The sequence below is a fragment of the Podarcis bocagei genome (assembly GCF_964188305.1).
Source record: "Podarcis bocagei genome assembly, chromosome: 10".
Classification (NCBI taxonomy): domain Eukaryota; kingdom Metazoa; phylum Chordata; class Lepidosauria; order Squamata; family Lacertidae; genus Podarcis; species Podarcis bocagei.
Window position 1 is genome coordinate 14972094 of NC_138135.1, and position 16797 is coordinate 14988890.

The 16797-nt window shown below is 40.8% G+C and overlaps 1 protein-coding gene across 1 annotated transcript in view; it reads left to right on the top strand.

Moving 5' to 3' along the window:
• ETNK1 (ethanolamine kinase 1) overlaps positions 1 to 16595 on the top strand; it is a 36830-nt gene extending 20235 nt beyond the window's left edge. The window contains exons 5-8 of the mRNA XM_081210223.1: positions 3903 to 3986; positions 6845 to 7005; positions 8593 to 8666; positions 10266 to 16595. Of these exons, the coding sequence (XP_081066349.1) occupies positions 3903 to 3986; positions 6845 to 7005; positions 8593 to 8666; positions 10266 to 10338 (392 nt within the window). The 3' untranslated portion in view covers positions 10339 to 16595. The remainder of the gene's footprint in view (positions 1 to 3902; positions 3987 to 6844; positions 7006 to 8592; positions 8667 to 10265) is intronic.
• Positions 16596 to 16797: the final 202 nt, after the last annotated feature.

Consider the following 16797-nt stretch of genomic DNA (forward strand, 5'->3'; position numbering starts at 1 on the left):
TATAATAATTTTTAATTCTATAATATTTAGTTTTAATATGCCAGGTGAAGCTGCTGCCTCTTTCTGCTTTACTAATTCAGGCTACTAACATTCAGGATGTTAAATGTTTTAAGTTGTATTGCCTTGCATAGAACACCTATAATTGCCAGCTATCATTTATGAATAAGCAGCTTGCTGAATAGCTTAAGCATTTGTTCTTACTGCTAGTCTTTTGTCGGGACTTTACACTTTATACTTCGTTTACACCAGGGGTCTGCAACCCGCGGCTCCGGAGCCGCATGTGGCTCTTTTACACCTTTGCCGCGGCTCCGGGGCGGATACTAGCGAGGGGAGGAGGCGCATTGTGCGCTCCGACACTCCCCACTGTGGCGGGCGCTGTACTGGCTGTGACGTCGCATGGGGGCGGTGCGTGCGTTAGTCACGCACCGTCCCGACGTCACCTTCCTGCCCGCCCGCCTGCTACATTGTAAAGGGCATGTACGCTGGTCACTGCATTGAAAGGGGGCATGTACGCTGGTCACTGTTTTGAAGGGGAGTGAAGAACACATACACAAAAAAAGGTAACTTGTTAATTTAACGTTTATTTCTATGAGGAGGAGTAATTCTGAGGGGTCAAACAAAGAAATAATTTTTAAAAAGTGACAAAAAAGTTATTTTTATAATGACGAGTTTTGCGGCTCCCAGTTGTTGTTTTTTCTTCGGAAACGGGTCCAAGTGGCTCTTTTTGTCTTAAAGGTTGCAGACCCCTGGTTTACACCCTTAAGAAGCAGCCATGGAAGTCTAGCCCTTGCACTCATATTTCACTCTCCCAGCAATAATATAGTATACTGCTGCAGTAGTCTCTGTACTGACTCTAAATCCAAGTGCATTTATGTATGTCCCATTTCCTAGTTTTTCTTTCTGGTAGAACTGTCCTGAGAAGCTGTTCACCATTTCAAAGCCCCAGTTGTTACGGAACAGCTAGGATTACTTCTAATTTTCATTTGAGGCTCTTGAAAGGGTTGGTTTGTATTCAATGCAGTGTGAGCATAAAGAGAATTCCCCGCTCTCCCAACTCCAGTCAGGGTACCAAGCCTAGGTGTAGAGCAGGTGGAAGGGGAAATTGTGTCAGCTGCTCCCACCCAGTTCCCCCCGGTTGCTTGCGCTGCATTAAATTCAACCTACTGGTCACAAAATCAGGCATTCAATAAGTGATATTTTAAGATTTTCAAAAGTGTCTACAGTCTTTGCTCGCATTTTAAACTGTAATGATATCTCTTTGATATAAGGAGAAGAATGTTTCAAAGTAGTTAATTTCATTTTGGCACATTGTTAGAAAGAATAGCTGCCCTTCAAGAAAAACATGCTTACTGATTCTGCCATACAGTTGAAGAGCATTATGCTTAAAAAGTGAAATTACGAAACATAGATGAAACAGATGAGGGAAAGAATAAATAGAAATAACTGGGTTATATAGAAGAAGAAAAAAGGGAAAATTCATGGAAACGTTGAGAGGGATGTAAGTAGAGGTTTGATAGGTGAGAATTGTTTTAATGCTTATTTGATAAAAAAGGAAACTATAAATAAACTTGCTTTAAAAACAGCATGGCACAAACATGGGGGGACGGGACAGGGGACGGACAAAATTACGCTTGCCAACACCCAAGTTTCATTGAAGCCTCAAAATCGAAGGGAGCAGTGCATCTTGAACATTTGTATTTCTTGCAAAACTTAAAATTTAAGGCTGAGTTCCACTGTGATGTCAGTTTTGAACAGGAGGACCAGTGAAATGCAGAACTTTTCTCTTTAAAGTTTTGTGTCTTGTCAAATATGAGTTTGCCAAATTTTCTTCATCTGCTACAGATTAGGTATGCCATTGTTGCTGCCAAGTGGCGGCGTGCACCGTGCTACTTAAAGGCACTGACTGGAGGTTTATCGCATCACTTGTTCGCATGCACCTCCCCCCTAGGAGAGCACGGAGCCTGGTAACAGCCTCATCTGTATCTTAGCTTCATTTTCTTATTTTGTAATACTGTTAATTATTCCTGGAAATTAGCATTTGAATAAAAGCAAGGGTTGTCTGGTGGTGATGATGGCACTGCAGACCTATATTTTAATGTATATAAGCTTGAATCCAAACAATGTTTATCTTTAAATAACTGTCTTACATTTTGTATATGCCGGCCTTTCACCTGCCATCTTTATTGGATTTTTTTTTTTTTATGTGGACATATGCATTAAAACAATGTGTTTGGGCAAAACGAGATTTAAACCAGAATTGATTTTTTTACTAGTATATCTTTATGAAACAAGTTGAGTACTTTAGGAAATGGCATTCATTTAGAGGCTACAACAACTAGTTTCATGATTTGCCAGTAGGGTCTAAATGATTTGTCCGCAAGCTTGCTGTTAATGCATTGGTGTGGGAGCCTCCGTAGAAACTCCATTGATTTAAAGTATAGTCTAAAAACTTTCTTGTAAACTCTTAAGGGAATATATATGCTACAATCCTGTATTGGTTTTATAACTTAACGGTCACCACGTCACCCAAAGAATCCTGTTAAAAACTGTAGTTATGGAGAGACTGAGATTCCTTTTTTAAAAAAATATATTTATTAAAGATTCAAAAAAAAAGTTACAATAATAATAAAAAAGAACAAAAAAAGAAAAAAGAGAATACAAAATACAAAAAAGTAAAAACAATTAAAAACAAATCAATCTTTCCATATCTTGTCTTTCATTCACTTGTTTCCCTGACCTCCTCACACCTCCCCTTTTTGTATTCCAGTTCAGTAAGTTAATTCAGCAAATCCTTTCCCTCTTTGTTTTTATCTTAGTCCTTTGTCTTAATATGTAATAACTGTATATTCTCATCTGTTAGCAGTCCATTTTTACATACTCCTTATAACATTGCTACTAAAAACCCCTTAGCTTCATTCCGACATCATTCTAACTTTCATTAATTTTACAGTATTTCTGTAAATAGTCTTTAAATTTCTTCCAATCTTCTTCCACCAACTCTTCTCCCTGGTCTCGGATTCTGCCAGTCATTTCCTAGAGAGACTGAGATTCCTGGCCTCCTTACAGAACAATAATGCCCTTCCAGAACTATAAGTTAACTTGATTTAGATCTATTTCATTTCTGTAGTGCAGATAAGGCTTACTAGCAAAATGTTCATGCAGTGGGAACACCTAATGTTAAACACCAGGTTTCACAATAAAATGTTTCCCATCACAACCCAATATTGTCCCCTAATCAGTCATACTGCTAGTCTCTCCCACTCAAAACTCTTCAAGGTTTGAGATGTATATCCATTCTTCCCAAATTGTTTTGAAACTCTCTAATGGTGCTACTAGGTAAATTTTAGTTTAAAATGTGAGGAAAGTTTAATTGAAAGATTACTGAATTCCTCTCTCGGTATTGTCTTTTATAATGGATTATGCAGCTTTTTTGTTCTGATATTTTAGATTAATTTGCCAGGGAGAATATGTGCTGAAATGTAAATAAAATAAAAACTCTTTAAAGCATTCAGTCTTGTGTGAAGGAAGAAATGGCTAGACAAAATAGCGTAGCACACATTCCCTTGTGCAAAATTACTAGCATTGCATTATAAAACAAACACCCTGTAAGGATGCTAGCTAATAAGAAAAGTATTATATGTTCATTACTGATGCCCCTGGTGGCAGAAAAGCATATGTGATGATTAGAGATCTTAAGCTCTCTAGTGAGACTATGGTCAGTATATATCTTTAATAAACTTGTTATAACAAACAAAAACACAGCCCTAACCTTGAATGTCTTTAAGTGCATGCATCTGAGCACAACAGGCTGACACACTGGCAAGTGGTTAAAGGCACAGTGAAGCTTTGGGGTACTGCCTTGTGCTTACTCTTACAAAATTTATTTTTTGTGTCTCGTGTAGGTGACGTTAAGTTCATTGACTATGAGTACTGTGGATACAATTACCTGGCTTATGACATTGGGAACCACTTCAATGAATTTGCAGGTATTTTAGTTGGTTTGTTTATATCATGTCTCATTTAAAGCTCTGTTGCTGAGATCTGGATTAGTTGTTAATACTGAGATCGATATGTCTAGGCTTGCAATATTTCAAAAAGTAAAATTCCTTACACCCCCAAAGTCGTTGAGGTGTTTTTTTTTTTTTTAGGAAATCCCTAAAAACAGACAAAAAACCACCTCCCCCCTAGCATATTGAGGAGCCAATTCTTCTAGCAGGGAAAGAAAGGGGGTGAAACCTGGGGGGGGGAACTCTGGAAACCCCTCCTGGAAAAAAGCAAAAATGGCCAGGTCTTAATGTATCCCCTTTTCCAACATAGCTCCCCAACTTACATTCCTCACTACTACACCCCACCCAGCTGCTCAGGCCGGCAACAGCCCTTAGAAACATGTAGTGAGGTGCCTCCACCTTTCTCCCCCCCGCCAACCTCAAACTTACTACAGCCAGTTTTGTTCCCCTTCCTCATAGTTTGCTGCCCCTCGCTATCCAGGCCTCGTTTAAACTCTTTCCTGTGCACACATACACACACATCTGCCTGGGCCCCATCTTTACCTCTACGATACTGCAGCTGGATGAGGACGGTGACCCTAAGCGGCTGCAGCCTGCCCCAGCAACACAAGGAAGTGCCTGCTGCTATGTACCCGGTGGGCGAACTGTACCAGCACCACTACCTCAAGCCCCTCGGGCAGGGTGGCTGCGCCAGCTGCTGTCCCTCTCTCACTGCCACTGCCGCTACGACTGAGCCGCCTGCAGGACATACCTGGCACGGGGTCCCTTTTTCAACATGCTAGGGGCGGCTAGGCCGCTGCTTTGCCTATCTGCCTCCCCCACCAAGGGAAGTGACCTCCTGTCACTTCCACTGCCACTGGGGCTCAGTCTCCCCTGGGAGAAAAAACAAAACCCCAAAAGCAGAAAACGGAAAAACGGGTTGCAATGCGTTCAGACAATTCCGGAGATCTCTTAACATTCAACCCCCCCCCTCCATTTTAGGTGTCTGATTTCCGTAATGTCTGGAATTTTTTGGATGTATGGCAAGCCTGTCTCTGTTCAGGTGTTCACTCTCCTTTCCTATTGTGAGCAGTGATCCTTACTACTCCCCTTCCCTCCCACCCAGTTCCTCAGTCCATGCAGGACGATGGCTGAAGTGGGACTGGAGGAAGGATCCCATGGTGGGGTTTGAACACAGCTACTGAATCTTATACAAAGGAGACGATGTTTCGAGATCCCCATGATTCTCAATGATCCCATCATGCAGAAGAAATGGCTGAGCAGGTCATATGTCATTGGCTTTGTAGTTTTTTTTAGGATTGTCCTACTCGTGTGTAATGGGATGCCGGTGGTGCTGTGGGTTAAACCACAGAGCCTAGGACTTGCCGATCAGAAGGTTGGCAGTTCGAATCTCTGCAACGGGGTGAGCTCCTGTTGCTCGGTCCCTGCTCCTGCCCACCTAGCAGTTCAAAAGCATGTCAAAGTGCAAGTAGATAAATAGGTACCGCTCCGGCGGGAAAGTAAACGGCGTTTCTGTGCGCTGCTCTGGTTTGCCAGAAGCGGCTTAGTCATGCTGGCCACATGACCCAGAAGCTGTATGCTGGCTCCCTCGGCCAATAAAGCGAGATGAGCGCCGCAACCCCAGAGTTGGTCACGACTGGACCTAATCGTCAGGGGTCCCTTTACCTTTTTACTCTCATGTAGGACCCTGGCACATGCCCGACTGGCAAGTTCTCTCCCTTCTGGTTTGTCGTTCGGGAGCTTCAAAAGCTTTTTTCATCCTGAGCATCACAGCGACTGATACCAAAAAGCATCAGCACACTTACAATCCTGCAGAGTATTTGCAGTTTGCGTAACAGAACTCAGTAGCACAGCATCTTGGCTAATCTGATTTATTTACATATAATACACTCTGAGCATTCTGACTCCGCTCCTTCCTCTTTCTCATCAGACAGCAAAGAGAAAAGGAAACAAAGGACAACAGTCCCACTGTTGGAACACAGTAACATAAACATCCTGTCTCTGTCACTTCCCACACTGTGGAATGAAAACATACACTGTGATGTGTATGTGATAGATAACAATCTCATGACTGCAAACATGGAGCAAGAATCCTAACATTTTTAGCCTCCTGTACCCTTTATCACTTTTTTAAATTTATCAGTTATAATCCACTTTTCCTCCAAGGAAGTCAAGGTGGCATAGTTTCTCTCACCTTCACAACAATCCTGAGAGAGGTAGGTTAGGCTGTGAGATAGCAATTGGCCCAAGGTCACCCAACAAGCTTCATGGCTTAGCAGGCTAAGACAGAGAACAAGTAAAAGTTAACATCCATAGATAAAGCATACATTTGGTTCTGCCACACAGGAGTATCATCCATTAAGGTACATGTTTTCGTAGAGTTTGCTTCCTTTTAGTACTGAAAGTTTGCATCCTTTTAGTACTGAAAAATCATAATGTATTTTGCCTTGGTATATGTACAGTTGTACCTTGGAAGTCAAACGGAATCTGTCCCGGAAGTCCATTTGACTTCAAAACGTTTGGAAACCAAAGCGCGGCTTCTGATTTGCTGCAGAAAGTTCCTGCAGCCAATCGGAAGCCACAGAAGCTGCATTGGATGTTCGGCTTCCAAATATAGTTCGCAAACCGGAACAGTCACTTCCAGGTTTGCAGCGTTCGGTAGCCAAAACGTTCAAGAAGTAAGCTGTTTGAAAACCAGGGTACAGCTGTACTTTTCCTTGTTATTACTTCTAACACAGGACACACACATCTGGTATGCATGTGAGCTAATGACAGTGCAGAAGAAACATTTCTGGAAATACTAGGCTTTTTAAAAAACAAAAACAATTGTCTCTTAGGTGTGAGTGAGGTTGACTATAGCCTCTATCCAAGCCGAAAACTGCAAGAGCAGTGGCTGAGATCTTACCTGGAAGCCTACAAGGAGTATAAAGGATTTGGAACAGATGTGACTGAGAAAGAGGTTGAAGTGCTTTACGTCCAAGTCAACCAGTTTGCTCTGGTAAGTTAAAGATTTCTTTGGCTTAATAAATTTCAGATAAACGCTTTCAATTTAGGTAACACACACACACACACACAGAGAGAGAGAGAGAGAGAGAGAGAGAGAGGAACCTCGGTTTTTAAACGTGCTCCATTCTGGAAGACGGTTCAACGTCCGAAATGGTCGAAAACTGAGGATCAAAGGGCTGTTGGCAAAGTCTATGGTGAAAATTGAGAAATGCGCTTCGGAAGCCATTTGAAAACGGAAGCATTCACTTCCGGGGTTTCGGTGTTCGGCTTCCAAAACACTCGGTAGCTGGGACATTAAAAAACTGAGGTTTCACTGTACCATATTTACGCGAATCTAATGCACACCCTAATTTTTGCAATGTAATTTGGCAAAAAAATGCATTACATTTGAGTAATTACGGTAATACATAAACGTAGCATGAACGTTACATAATGCTTCTACAGATCCTTTGGGTTGGCAGCTGTTTTGCACACAAATGAATGGCTTAGAGTTGTCTCTAGATCGTTGAAATGTGAAATAAAATATTCTTGGGCCATCTCACTGCTACGTGAGACAAGATCCAGGAAAGGCCACAGAAATCTGCAAAAGGCAAATACTATACAGCAAGACCTAATCTGTTGGAATATATATTTGTGTCCTGATGACATTGTTGTAAACGTCACGGTTGTTGGGGAATATTCTTCCCTACGCAAGAGCACTTAATGGCCTGGATGCAGCTAAGAGAGCACACTTGCCTTTCTTTGATTCATGTTCAGGATGCTTGGCATAAAGCTCTGGGTGTGGAGGTGGGCTCCTCCAGCTTATTCATAAAAGGGTAGTGACCGAGGGCAGGAAGTGCACAAGAAAGTTGAGGAAGAGTTGCCTTGAAGCCCTCAGCTGCACTCTTGCTTCCTTCATCTGAGGTGGTTCTCTTCAGCCTTGGCCTTTAAGTGCTCTCATCTGTTGCTTGCATCCCATTTTCACATGGCGTCCTTCCCTGCATTGCTCTCTTCTGAAGGTCTCTAGCAACAGCCTGTGTCTTTTGCAGTAGGGACGCATTAGCAGTAGGGTAAATTATAGCTGTGGTTTAATGTTTAACATACACCCACAAACCACTTGTGTCACACAGTAACTGAGTAAGTTGGAAGTGGATTTTCCCCCCAAGGTGGCATTCCATTGGTAGTTGTAAGTCATGGTTTTGATTTTGTTGTTTGCAACCTTGAAATTGTTCGCTGCAAGGCTACTTGGTTAAAAATTAATATATTGGTATTGCTTGCTGCCTTGTGATCCTTGAAACACAGGGTGGGATTAAAATCTAATAATGTTATATTTTGGGGTGTTTAAAAATCAGAGGACTCCTTTCAGTTCCTTTGAGGAGGAAGGGAGATGGTGAAATCATCGGTAAATTTATCAAACTCAGATACCCTGAAATCCAATAAGACAAGGCTGTGTTAGGTGTTCAAGGGTTCTTGTGTTGCTATGCATAGCTAGTCAATTAACAGCAAGTCTGTTCTAACAGTGCTAATGAGTTAGTAGCATAACTTTCTTGTTATGGACATAAAGTGTGTGCTAACCCTCGTGTGTTTTTTTTTTGTGTAGGCCTCTCACTTCTTCTGGGGATTGTGGGCCCTGATTCAAGCCAAATACTCCACCATTGACTTTGATTTTCTTGGGTAGGTAACTTAGTCTACAAGTGTTTCTGTTGCCTGTGAACCTCTGACTAGTGCTGCTTCTGTAAAGAGGACTATCAGGTTCGACATGCAGAGTTTTGAAGTGCTGTTTCTGAAATATAACTAGTTTTGTTTTCTTGTACTGTAGAGTGTTTAAGACGAATAGCTACCCACAGTTTAACAAAATTGTTTAAAGTAAAATTTCCTACTACCAAAGGTGGTGGTAGTTGGTATATCAAACTGGTTGATATATAGGTGACTATAATTGGATTGGGACGTGGGTAGCGCTGTGGTCTAAACCCCAGAGCCTAGGGCTTGCTGATCGGAAGGTCAGTGGTTTGAATCCCCGCGACAGGGTGAGCTCCCGTTGCTCAGTCCCAGCTCCTGCCCACCTAGCACTTCAAAAGCACGTCGAAGTGCAAGTAGATAAATAGGTACCGCTCCGGCGGGAAAGTAAACGGCGTTTCTGTGCGCTGCTCTGGTTTGCCAGAAGCGGCTTAGTCATGCTGGCCACATGACGCGGAAGCTGTACGCCGGCTCCCTCGGCCTATAGAGCGAGATGAGCACCGCAACCCCAGAGTTGGCCACGACTGGACCTAACAGTCAGGTTACCTTTACCTTTACTTTTATAATTGGATTTGCTCACTTTTGTTCTATATCCTTTGTGTGCTACTCTTCTTCAAATTGGAATTTAGAAATTTTGGTTCTGCCTCTTACTGTTACAGTATTCTGTAACAGTGACCAATATTAACTATTTTGGTTTATAAAAAAACAATGCTCCGTGTGCTGGAAGCAGTTTTTAATACTTTCTTGCATTCCTGTCAGTTGCTGAACAGCCAAAACACCCTTTTAAAAAATGTACTGAACTTAGCCCCCACAAATTAGAATTGACCCCCTCTCCAGTTAATCAGCTAAACCAAGATTAATCTCAGTAGATTAATTTTTTAAGAGTTGCTATAGCATACTAGGAGCCTTAAGGAAGTCCTTGTTTTGAATCTTGCCTTTACCATGAACTCGGTAGGTGACCTAACACACGACACTTAGGTTTGCATCTGCAGCATAGGGCTAACAGTACCAACCTAAGTTTATGGGGTGGTTAGGATTACAACAAGGCAATGTATATGAACTGTGTTCTTAAGCACACCTGCTACTAGGTAAATCATGTTTAACTTATCGGGACTTTTGAGTAACCATGCTTAAGATTGCATTGTGCGAACTCTGTGTAAATGCCAGTTAAATAAGCATTTATCAAAACCTGCAGCTCCAGTGTTTTGCCATTACAGAGTAGGGGCCGTGGTGCTATCTGGGTTGAATTTATTAGCCTAAGTAGTTGTTTTGTGCTTGAAATGTCTCAAAAAGGAAACCTGAATCCACCAACCCCTGAATGAAGCATTATGGCCTGACTTCCATTTTGGCATGAAATACCTTTTAGCTACTTACCCGCATATGACAACTAAGTTTCTCAAATATGCAAGGCATTCTATAACCACTAGATGGCAGGAAAAACTAAAGTTATGTGCAAAAAGCTTGTAAGTAGAGTCATGTTAATTGTGCCACAAAGGCAGTAAGACATGATTTAACATTTTTTATTTCCTCTAATAGGTATGCAATTGTTCGCTTCAATCAGTACTTCAAAATGAAAAATGAAGTCATGACATTAAAACTTCCTGAGTAACAACTGAGAGCTTCAGTTATCTACATCTGGATCAGATTATTCCTTAAAGTTTTTTTTTTCATCCGAGTACAGATAATGGAAAAAGCTAAACATTTGTTAGTTTTGTATCGTTCCTATGGTGGTTTTTTGCTTTTCATTGCCTCTAAACAACAATCTCTTAATGTTAAACCTAAAATGAGGATCTTACTGCTGTTGTAGAAGGAATAGAAGCATTAGATTTATAAAACATAGGGAGAGCAAATTTAATCTTTTCTCTTGTAATTTTTAACGTGAAATGTGAATTATTTATTATGAATTTAACATTCCATTGCTGCTTTTCATCAGTTCTCTTCAAAGGAGGGGGTGTGGGCTGTGTAATACTGTGAAGGACTTCGTACATCTTATGTTACATTGACATTAACTTAAGAGCAACTTCAGTGCTCTTGCAGACTGTGTACAAAACCTGTACATGAACAGAAGCAGTTTGCATTAAAGTGCAATTCATTGGTGCTGACTTGGGTTGCTAGGAGAGGATGGGAGGTAATTCCCATGCTGATATTTCTCCAAGCTCTACCTCAGTACTGTGAAAAAAGACTGGACATCCTTCTTACGTAACATACAGATGATTTTTTTTTACAGAGGTCTGCTCGCTCATGAAGAAAAACATGCCACCACATAGTTACTGTAGATGCTTTCATCCTGTTGGAGGCAGCTTCTAGCTTCAAATGCAACCTTTAAATGACCACTGTTCCAGAGTGTCATTGTCATTCCCCTCCCTTAAAAAATGATTTATTCCCCACCCCCCAAAAAACTCTTTGAACGCTTTGGCATGTAGTCTAGGGACTATACATGTTCATAAGAGACGCAGAAAGGAGCTAGCAGGACAAGCTGCCGAGCAGTCCTGTAGCGTTTGGGAGCAAAACTCTGCCATGTTTCGTTGATAATCTGTTCTTACCCTGCTTCCTTTTCGGTCATTAGATCTGTTATTTGGTAGGTTGCCTTCTTTGCTTTGCTAGATGGTGGCAGCACAAAGCCGCAAAGTTACAAGATCATTCTTGAAATAGATGGCGTTTGAAGAGTGAGGATTTGATCACAATCACGTTTCTTTCCTTTTCTTTCGAAAGCTATCCTACCCAAGAATGGTTTGAATTTCTGAAATGTGAAATGAAAAACAAATGTTTACTTAGCTGACGCGCTGTGTGTGTGTGTGTGTGTGTGTGTGTGTGTGTGTGTCTTCGAAGGTAGGGTAAAAGGCTTTAAACTTTGAAAGTCACTGCATTGAGTTGAATTGCCACACAGTCAACTCTGTTAGTCTGAAACACTTCACTTTGGCCACTTAAGTGCCCATTTGTACAAAGTCTGTGTTCATACGCAGTATATGTAAACCCAAATAAACCTTAAGAAATATTACGGGGAGCCTGTTGCACAGACTCCACAAGGATATTTATTCAGAATTATTTTATAGTACTCTGTAAATTAAACATTGGCTAAAATAAGCCTGGCTTGTTTAATGATACATACAGCAATTAACAAGGATGAAAAGTTCACCCCAAAGATCACTGAATGGTTTTTCTGTTTCTTTCTGTAAATAATCTCATGGTTTTACACATTTTGAGGTGTCTAATTATCTCGTTTCTAAAGCCACAATCTTCAAACGCCCTGCTGGGAGGCAGTTCCATTGGACAGTGGAACTAATCACTAGACAGTAGGCTGCATTCAAATCTAGTCACTATTAAAACTTTTTAATACTAATGGATTATGGTATCTATACTTTATAATAAGTTTTTTTAAGCACTTATTGATATACTTTCTTAAATTGGGCAGCTTCTCTTGATGTTCAGTGTTGACCTAACTAGTTAGAGGAAAGTGTAATTTATCAGGTCAAGGATGTTGCTGGAGCTCTAGAAAAAGTCAGCACAGAGTAAGTCTCTCTTGCGAAGACTGAATTTCTTTACCAAGGTCTGGTCCTCCTTGCTTTTTCGTAGTCTTTAATGGCATCTTATTCTAAAATCATTAGTCTTTGGGTACTGGATGAATAGATGGAATTAAATTACTATTTTTGAAAACCTTAATGTTTTTCAACAAAGTTTACAAGGCTTTTAAAGCAAAAATTGCCATACATTGTTGAATGCAGGAACTACTTCCCACTCTCAGATTTTAAGGAATACTTGTTAATGGCTACTTTTGAAATTGGCTAGACAGATCACAGTGTTCTCTCAGAGGGCTTGTTGCATCTGCTGGAAGACAGTTGAGCTCTTCGTTTTTCTGGGTAGTAAAGAATGACCCAGGCTGCCTCCATTCTTGACAAATACTGAGTTCTATAGAAGAGATAAGTGGCTGGTTGTATTTCTGCCTTGTGTTACTATATTTCCTAGACCTCACTATGTGACCGAGGCAGGAGCAAAGAATTGTGGGAGGCAGGCTGAATCTCAGTTTTTTCCTCCTGCCTTGAGGGAACAGTTCATTTCCCCCTGGTCTCCCTGTTTCTTCTCCAGTTTTCATGAAACTTATTTTTAGACCTTAGTGTCCACTCTTGCGATGTGCGATCTCACAGGTGGGCATCATCCAACTGTGTGGATTTCTTCTTTGGTATTCGATATTTTGGCTGACTTGATGAATTTTTTCTATGCCCCTCTATAGTTGCTGCTGTACAAAGCGGACAAAAAGCAGTATTTTGAATCATCCTATACCCAGCATTTCCAGTAGTAGCAAATTAAGGTATCATCAGGCAGCAGTATATATTTCCCAGATGTTAAAGGCAAGCACATCCCTGGTGATTGCTTTTTTCCAAAATCTGTGTACATCTCCAAGGTAGCTGCTGATCACAAGGATGTCAAATCATAAGAAAGAGGCGCTAACTACATTCCCATTATTTTCATTTTTGCTGTTGTAAGGTCATTAACTGATATGAAGCTGGTCTGTGCCATTGCATCTGGCATGTTCCAGGTTGAACAGGGAAATGGAACACCCACTAATTTAACTCCATAAAAGCATTGATAAAATAACAAGTAGGGAGAGCCTATTCTTTGTGAAACACTACTTTGAGGGGAAAAAAGGTCTACTTGGTATGGCATCTTCTGCATCATGGATTTAGACTATTAAAATAATTCTGACACAGGCCTTGTACAAATGTAATGGTGCCACGGAGAGAAAATTGGTTCTCATTTTCTAAACTAGCTGTTTGCCTCTTTAACACGACACTGTCTTGTCCTGTTCTAATCTCAGTTAGAAGGGTGGTGGTCTTGTCATTAAATTAGAACTGCCCCCCCAACCCCCCCCCCCAAACTTGTTCACATTTATCAAGTATTTGAACTCCTATTTTTTCCAGAGCTCTAGAAACAACCTCATGTAATTCTGGCTGTGACTTGCCAAAATCTATTCTGTTGCCTTCACCGTTAAGCTATTGATTCTGAATGCCGTCACCGACGACACTAATAAAATACTGAAAACGTGAAGAGGGTTCTTAGAAGTGGCATTCAGCCCTGTGTAACATCACCTGACAGACCGTAGTGGCCTAGTAGCTTTTGTAAAGCAGAATTGCGTGAATTTTCTTTTCCTTCTTCTACTTCACAGTTTGGCAATCAGACCAGGTTAGTCATTATGCCTGATTGATCCAAACATCAAAGCATCCTAGGTAATGATGGTGATTTTTATTTTTTGCATTGTTTTGAACTCTGGCCTGGGGTTCTCTTGGTGAATTTTGCAGATGGCTTAGCGAACTGATTCACAGTAACCGGATCTGACTGTGTATATACAATAGTGTAAATAACCATTTGTAAATTAGTGTGAATTGTATGGTACCTCGCATTTATGAACTCATGTATTTCATTGTACTCTCCTTTTGTAGAAATTTTGATGTATGTAAAGAGAAATCCGAAATGTGCTGACCTTATTGTTAAATTGACCACATTCAAAGGGGAAAACGACATTTGGGAACAAAATAATAGTACCAGGAGGTAACCACATTAGCTTTCATAATGCATCTTTCTCATTGTGCCCGTGGTGTCTGCTTTCATGTTCACACATTTACTTTGGAGGAAGTAATCATTCTGAAAACGAGTTGGTACAATAGTTGGCTTTAGCTCAAAATGCCTACTGTTCCAATGGGAAGCAGATTGTCCAGTTGGAGGGGGAAATGCTTATGTGAGGTGAATTGTGAAGCTCCATTCCAAGGCCAACTTAATTCCTAAAAACGTTATGGTTCATCAGCACATGGGTCGTTGGCTTTTGCTGAAGAAAAAGCTTGTGCAAGTTGGTTTCAGGACAGAGGCCCTGTGATGTAAATGGCAGAAACATCAGACGGGTCTAATGCAATAGAAAAAGGAAACCCTATATATTATTGCTCTGTGTTCTGACATGGTTATAACTTGGTTGCAGGTACTAGAAGGAAATGAGATGAAATATTTCATTAAATCGCTTAGAAGAACTCCAGTTTGCATCTAGGCTTGCTTAGTTATTCATAACATTTTTTACAAACTGGCACACATTGATGTTCTGGGGTAAAAAAAACAAAGCCTCATACACATAGAAGGAGAAATGGAGGCACCCTTGAAGATTGTTGACATTGCATGTGTCAACTAGCTTTTTCTTTGTTGCAGCAAAATCTGTAAATAATTGATCCCATTTCTTTAGTAAAACCTTCGTCCATGCGGACTTGCGTTCTATTCAGCTGAGCCTATCTCAAATATTTATTTCACAATATTTGATTCCACCCCCCCCCCTCAAGCTTGGCCTGAGCAGTTTTATCTGCTAGTCCCAAGTCCTCTACATAGTTTACAACTGTCCGTAATAGAATGGCAAGCAGTTTTATTCCTGTTGTAGTTTCAGGCACCTCACATTTTGGTTCTTTGAACTTGGCACTGTGAATTAAGGGCATAATTGCTGCGTTCCTATTGAGCCTGGATTATTTTTTTTTATAATCGCAGTCCTAGAATAACGAGGAAGACGCTCAAAAGTGATACAACCAGATGGTGCCCTATCAAGCCAGTATCTCTTTAGTACGTAGACCTCTGGAATGAGGAAAGTGCGTATGACAATTCCTTGCCAATGTCCATGACAGGAAAAACTTGATAGGGCATTTTGTTTTTCCAAAGTGGTTCTACAAGCTTAATATATGCTAGTTTGGTGACAGTTTACCAAAATATCTGTTACCAACCTTGACTAAGCAAATAGCATTATTCACTGATAATCATATTGTACCATCTTCTGATTTCAGTGACATGTTCCCCTGCTCGCCCCCCCAAAAAACCCCATTACTGACCACTCTCCCAGAAACACCTTGGTGCCAGCTCTTGTAAAATTGTTACACAACATCCAGCTTTTCTCATGGCAATAGAGTCAACTTGATCTCGTGGTGTGTTAGAAGACGAATAAATATAGGGAGTTAAGATTGTGTGGGAATCTGCCATTTTGACAGCCCTTTGGAAGCCAGCCAATAGTAATCGAGAATCTCTAGATGGTCCTGAGCAAATTCTTTCATACTGCTCTGCATCTGAACAGCGGCAGTACTAATTCACAGGTTGGATTCGGAGGGATGTGATAAAGCACTTAAGGTGGGTTGCAAAGCACTGCAAGCTGAAAGTGCCTGTAGCGAAGGTGATTTCTTAAGGGCAAAAGAGGAAATAGTGGAACAACACTGTTAAATGCATCATGGCTGCTGGGGAAATAAGGATCAGGAGTAGACAGCAGTCACAAAGTGCCCATAACTCAGCAATGTAACTGGCTAGACCTCAATTTCCATGCAACGTGGGTGTAAAAAGTTCCTCGTGTTTTCTGGGATGCCCTTTTTTTTATGCAGCTGCCCATCTTCAAAGGCCATGATAGGTTGGTACTTAACTGTCTCAGCACTGAAAATATTCTGGTACCTCAGGTAGTTAAAAAGAGCATTGAAGGGGTATTCCCTTGAGGCCCACTGTCCTTATCTCTGACAACAGACAACAGCACACCTGGAGCACTTCCTGTAACTTTCTTTGTCCCATTACACTTCTAAACCTATGTCTGTGAGTCCAATCTTGTCCTGTGAATATAATGGGTTTGCCTGTCTAAGGAAAGGAGAAAAGTAACCTCATCTGTATGTTATGAATGGAATTAAATTGTGCATTCTGTTCATTGGCTTGTACTGGAGTGAAATGTATTTCTTTTTAAGGTAAGCATTGTTGGAGCTATGTAACAAGGCCTTTTACTATTGATTTCAATGAAGGAATGTATCTTGCAAAGAGATTTATATTATGTAAATAATTCAAAATTGGTTGTAACAATAAAGCTGGTTTCTAACTGCAGCGATGCGTTTTGTCCTGGCGGCTGTTTTACTTCAGCTTGTTGCAACTTGTGGCAAGCCTTTGTCAAGACAAACATTACTTGCTACCAGTTAAACCACGCGGCTTACAAAAAGGAGAAAACCAATAAAATTACAAAAATAAAAAATAAAATCCCAGCTAAACACACACATCCCCCCGCAAATTCCAACAATAATTAAAATTG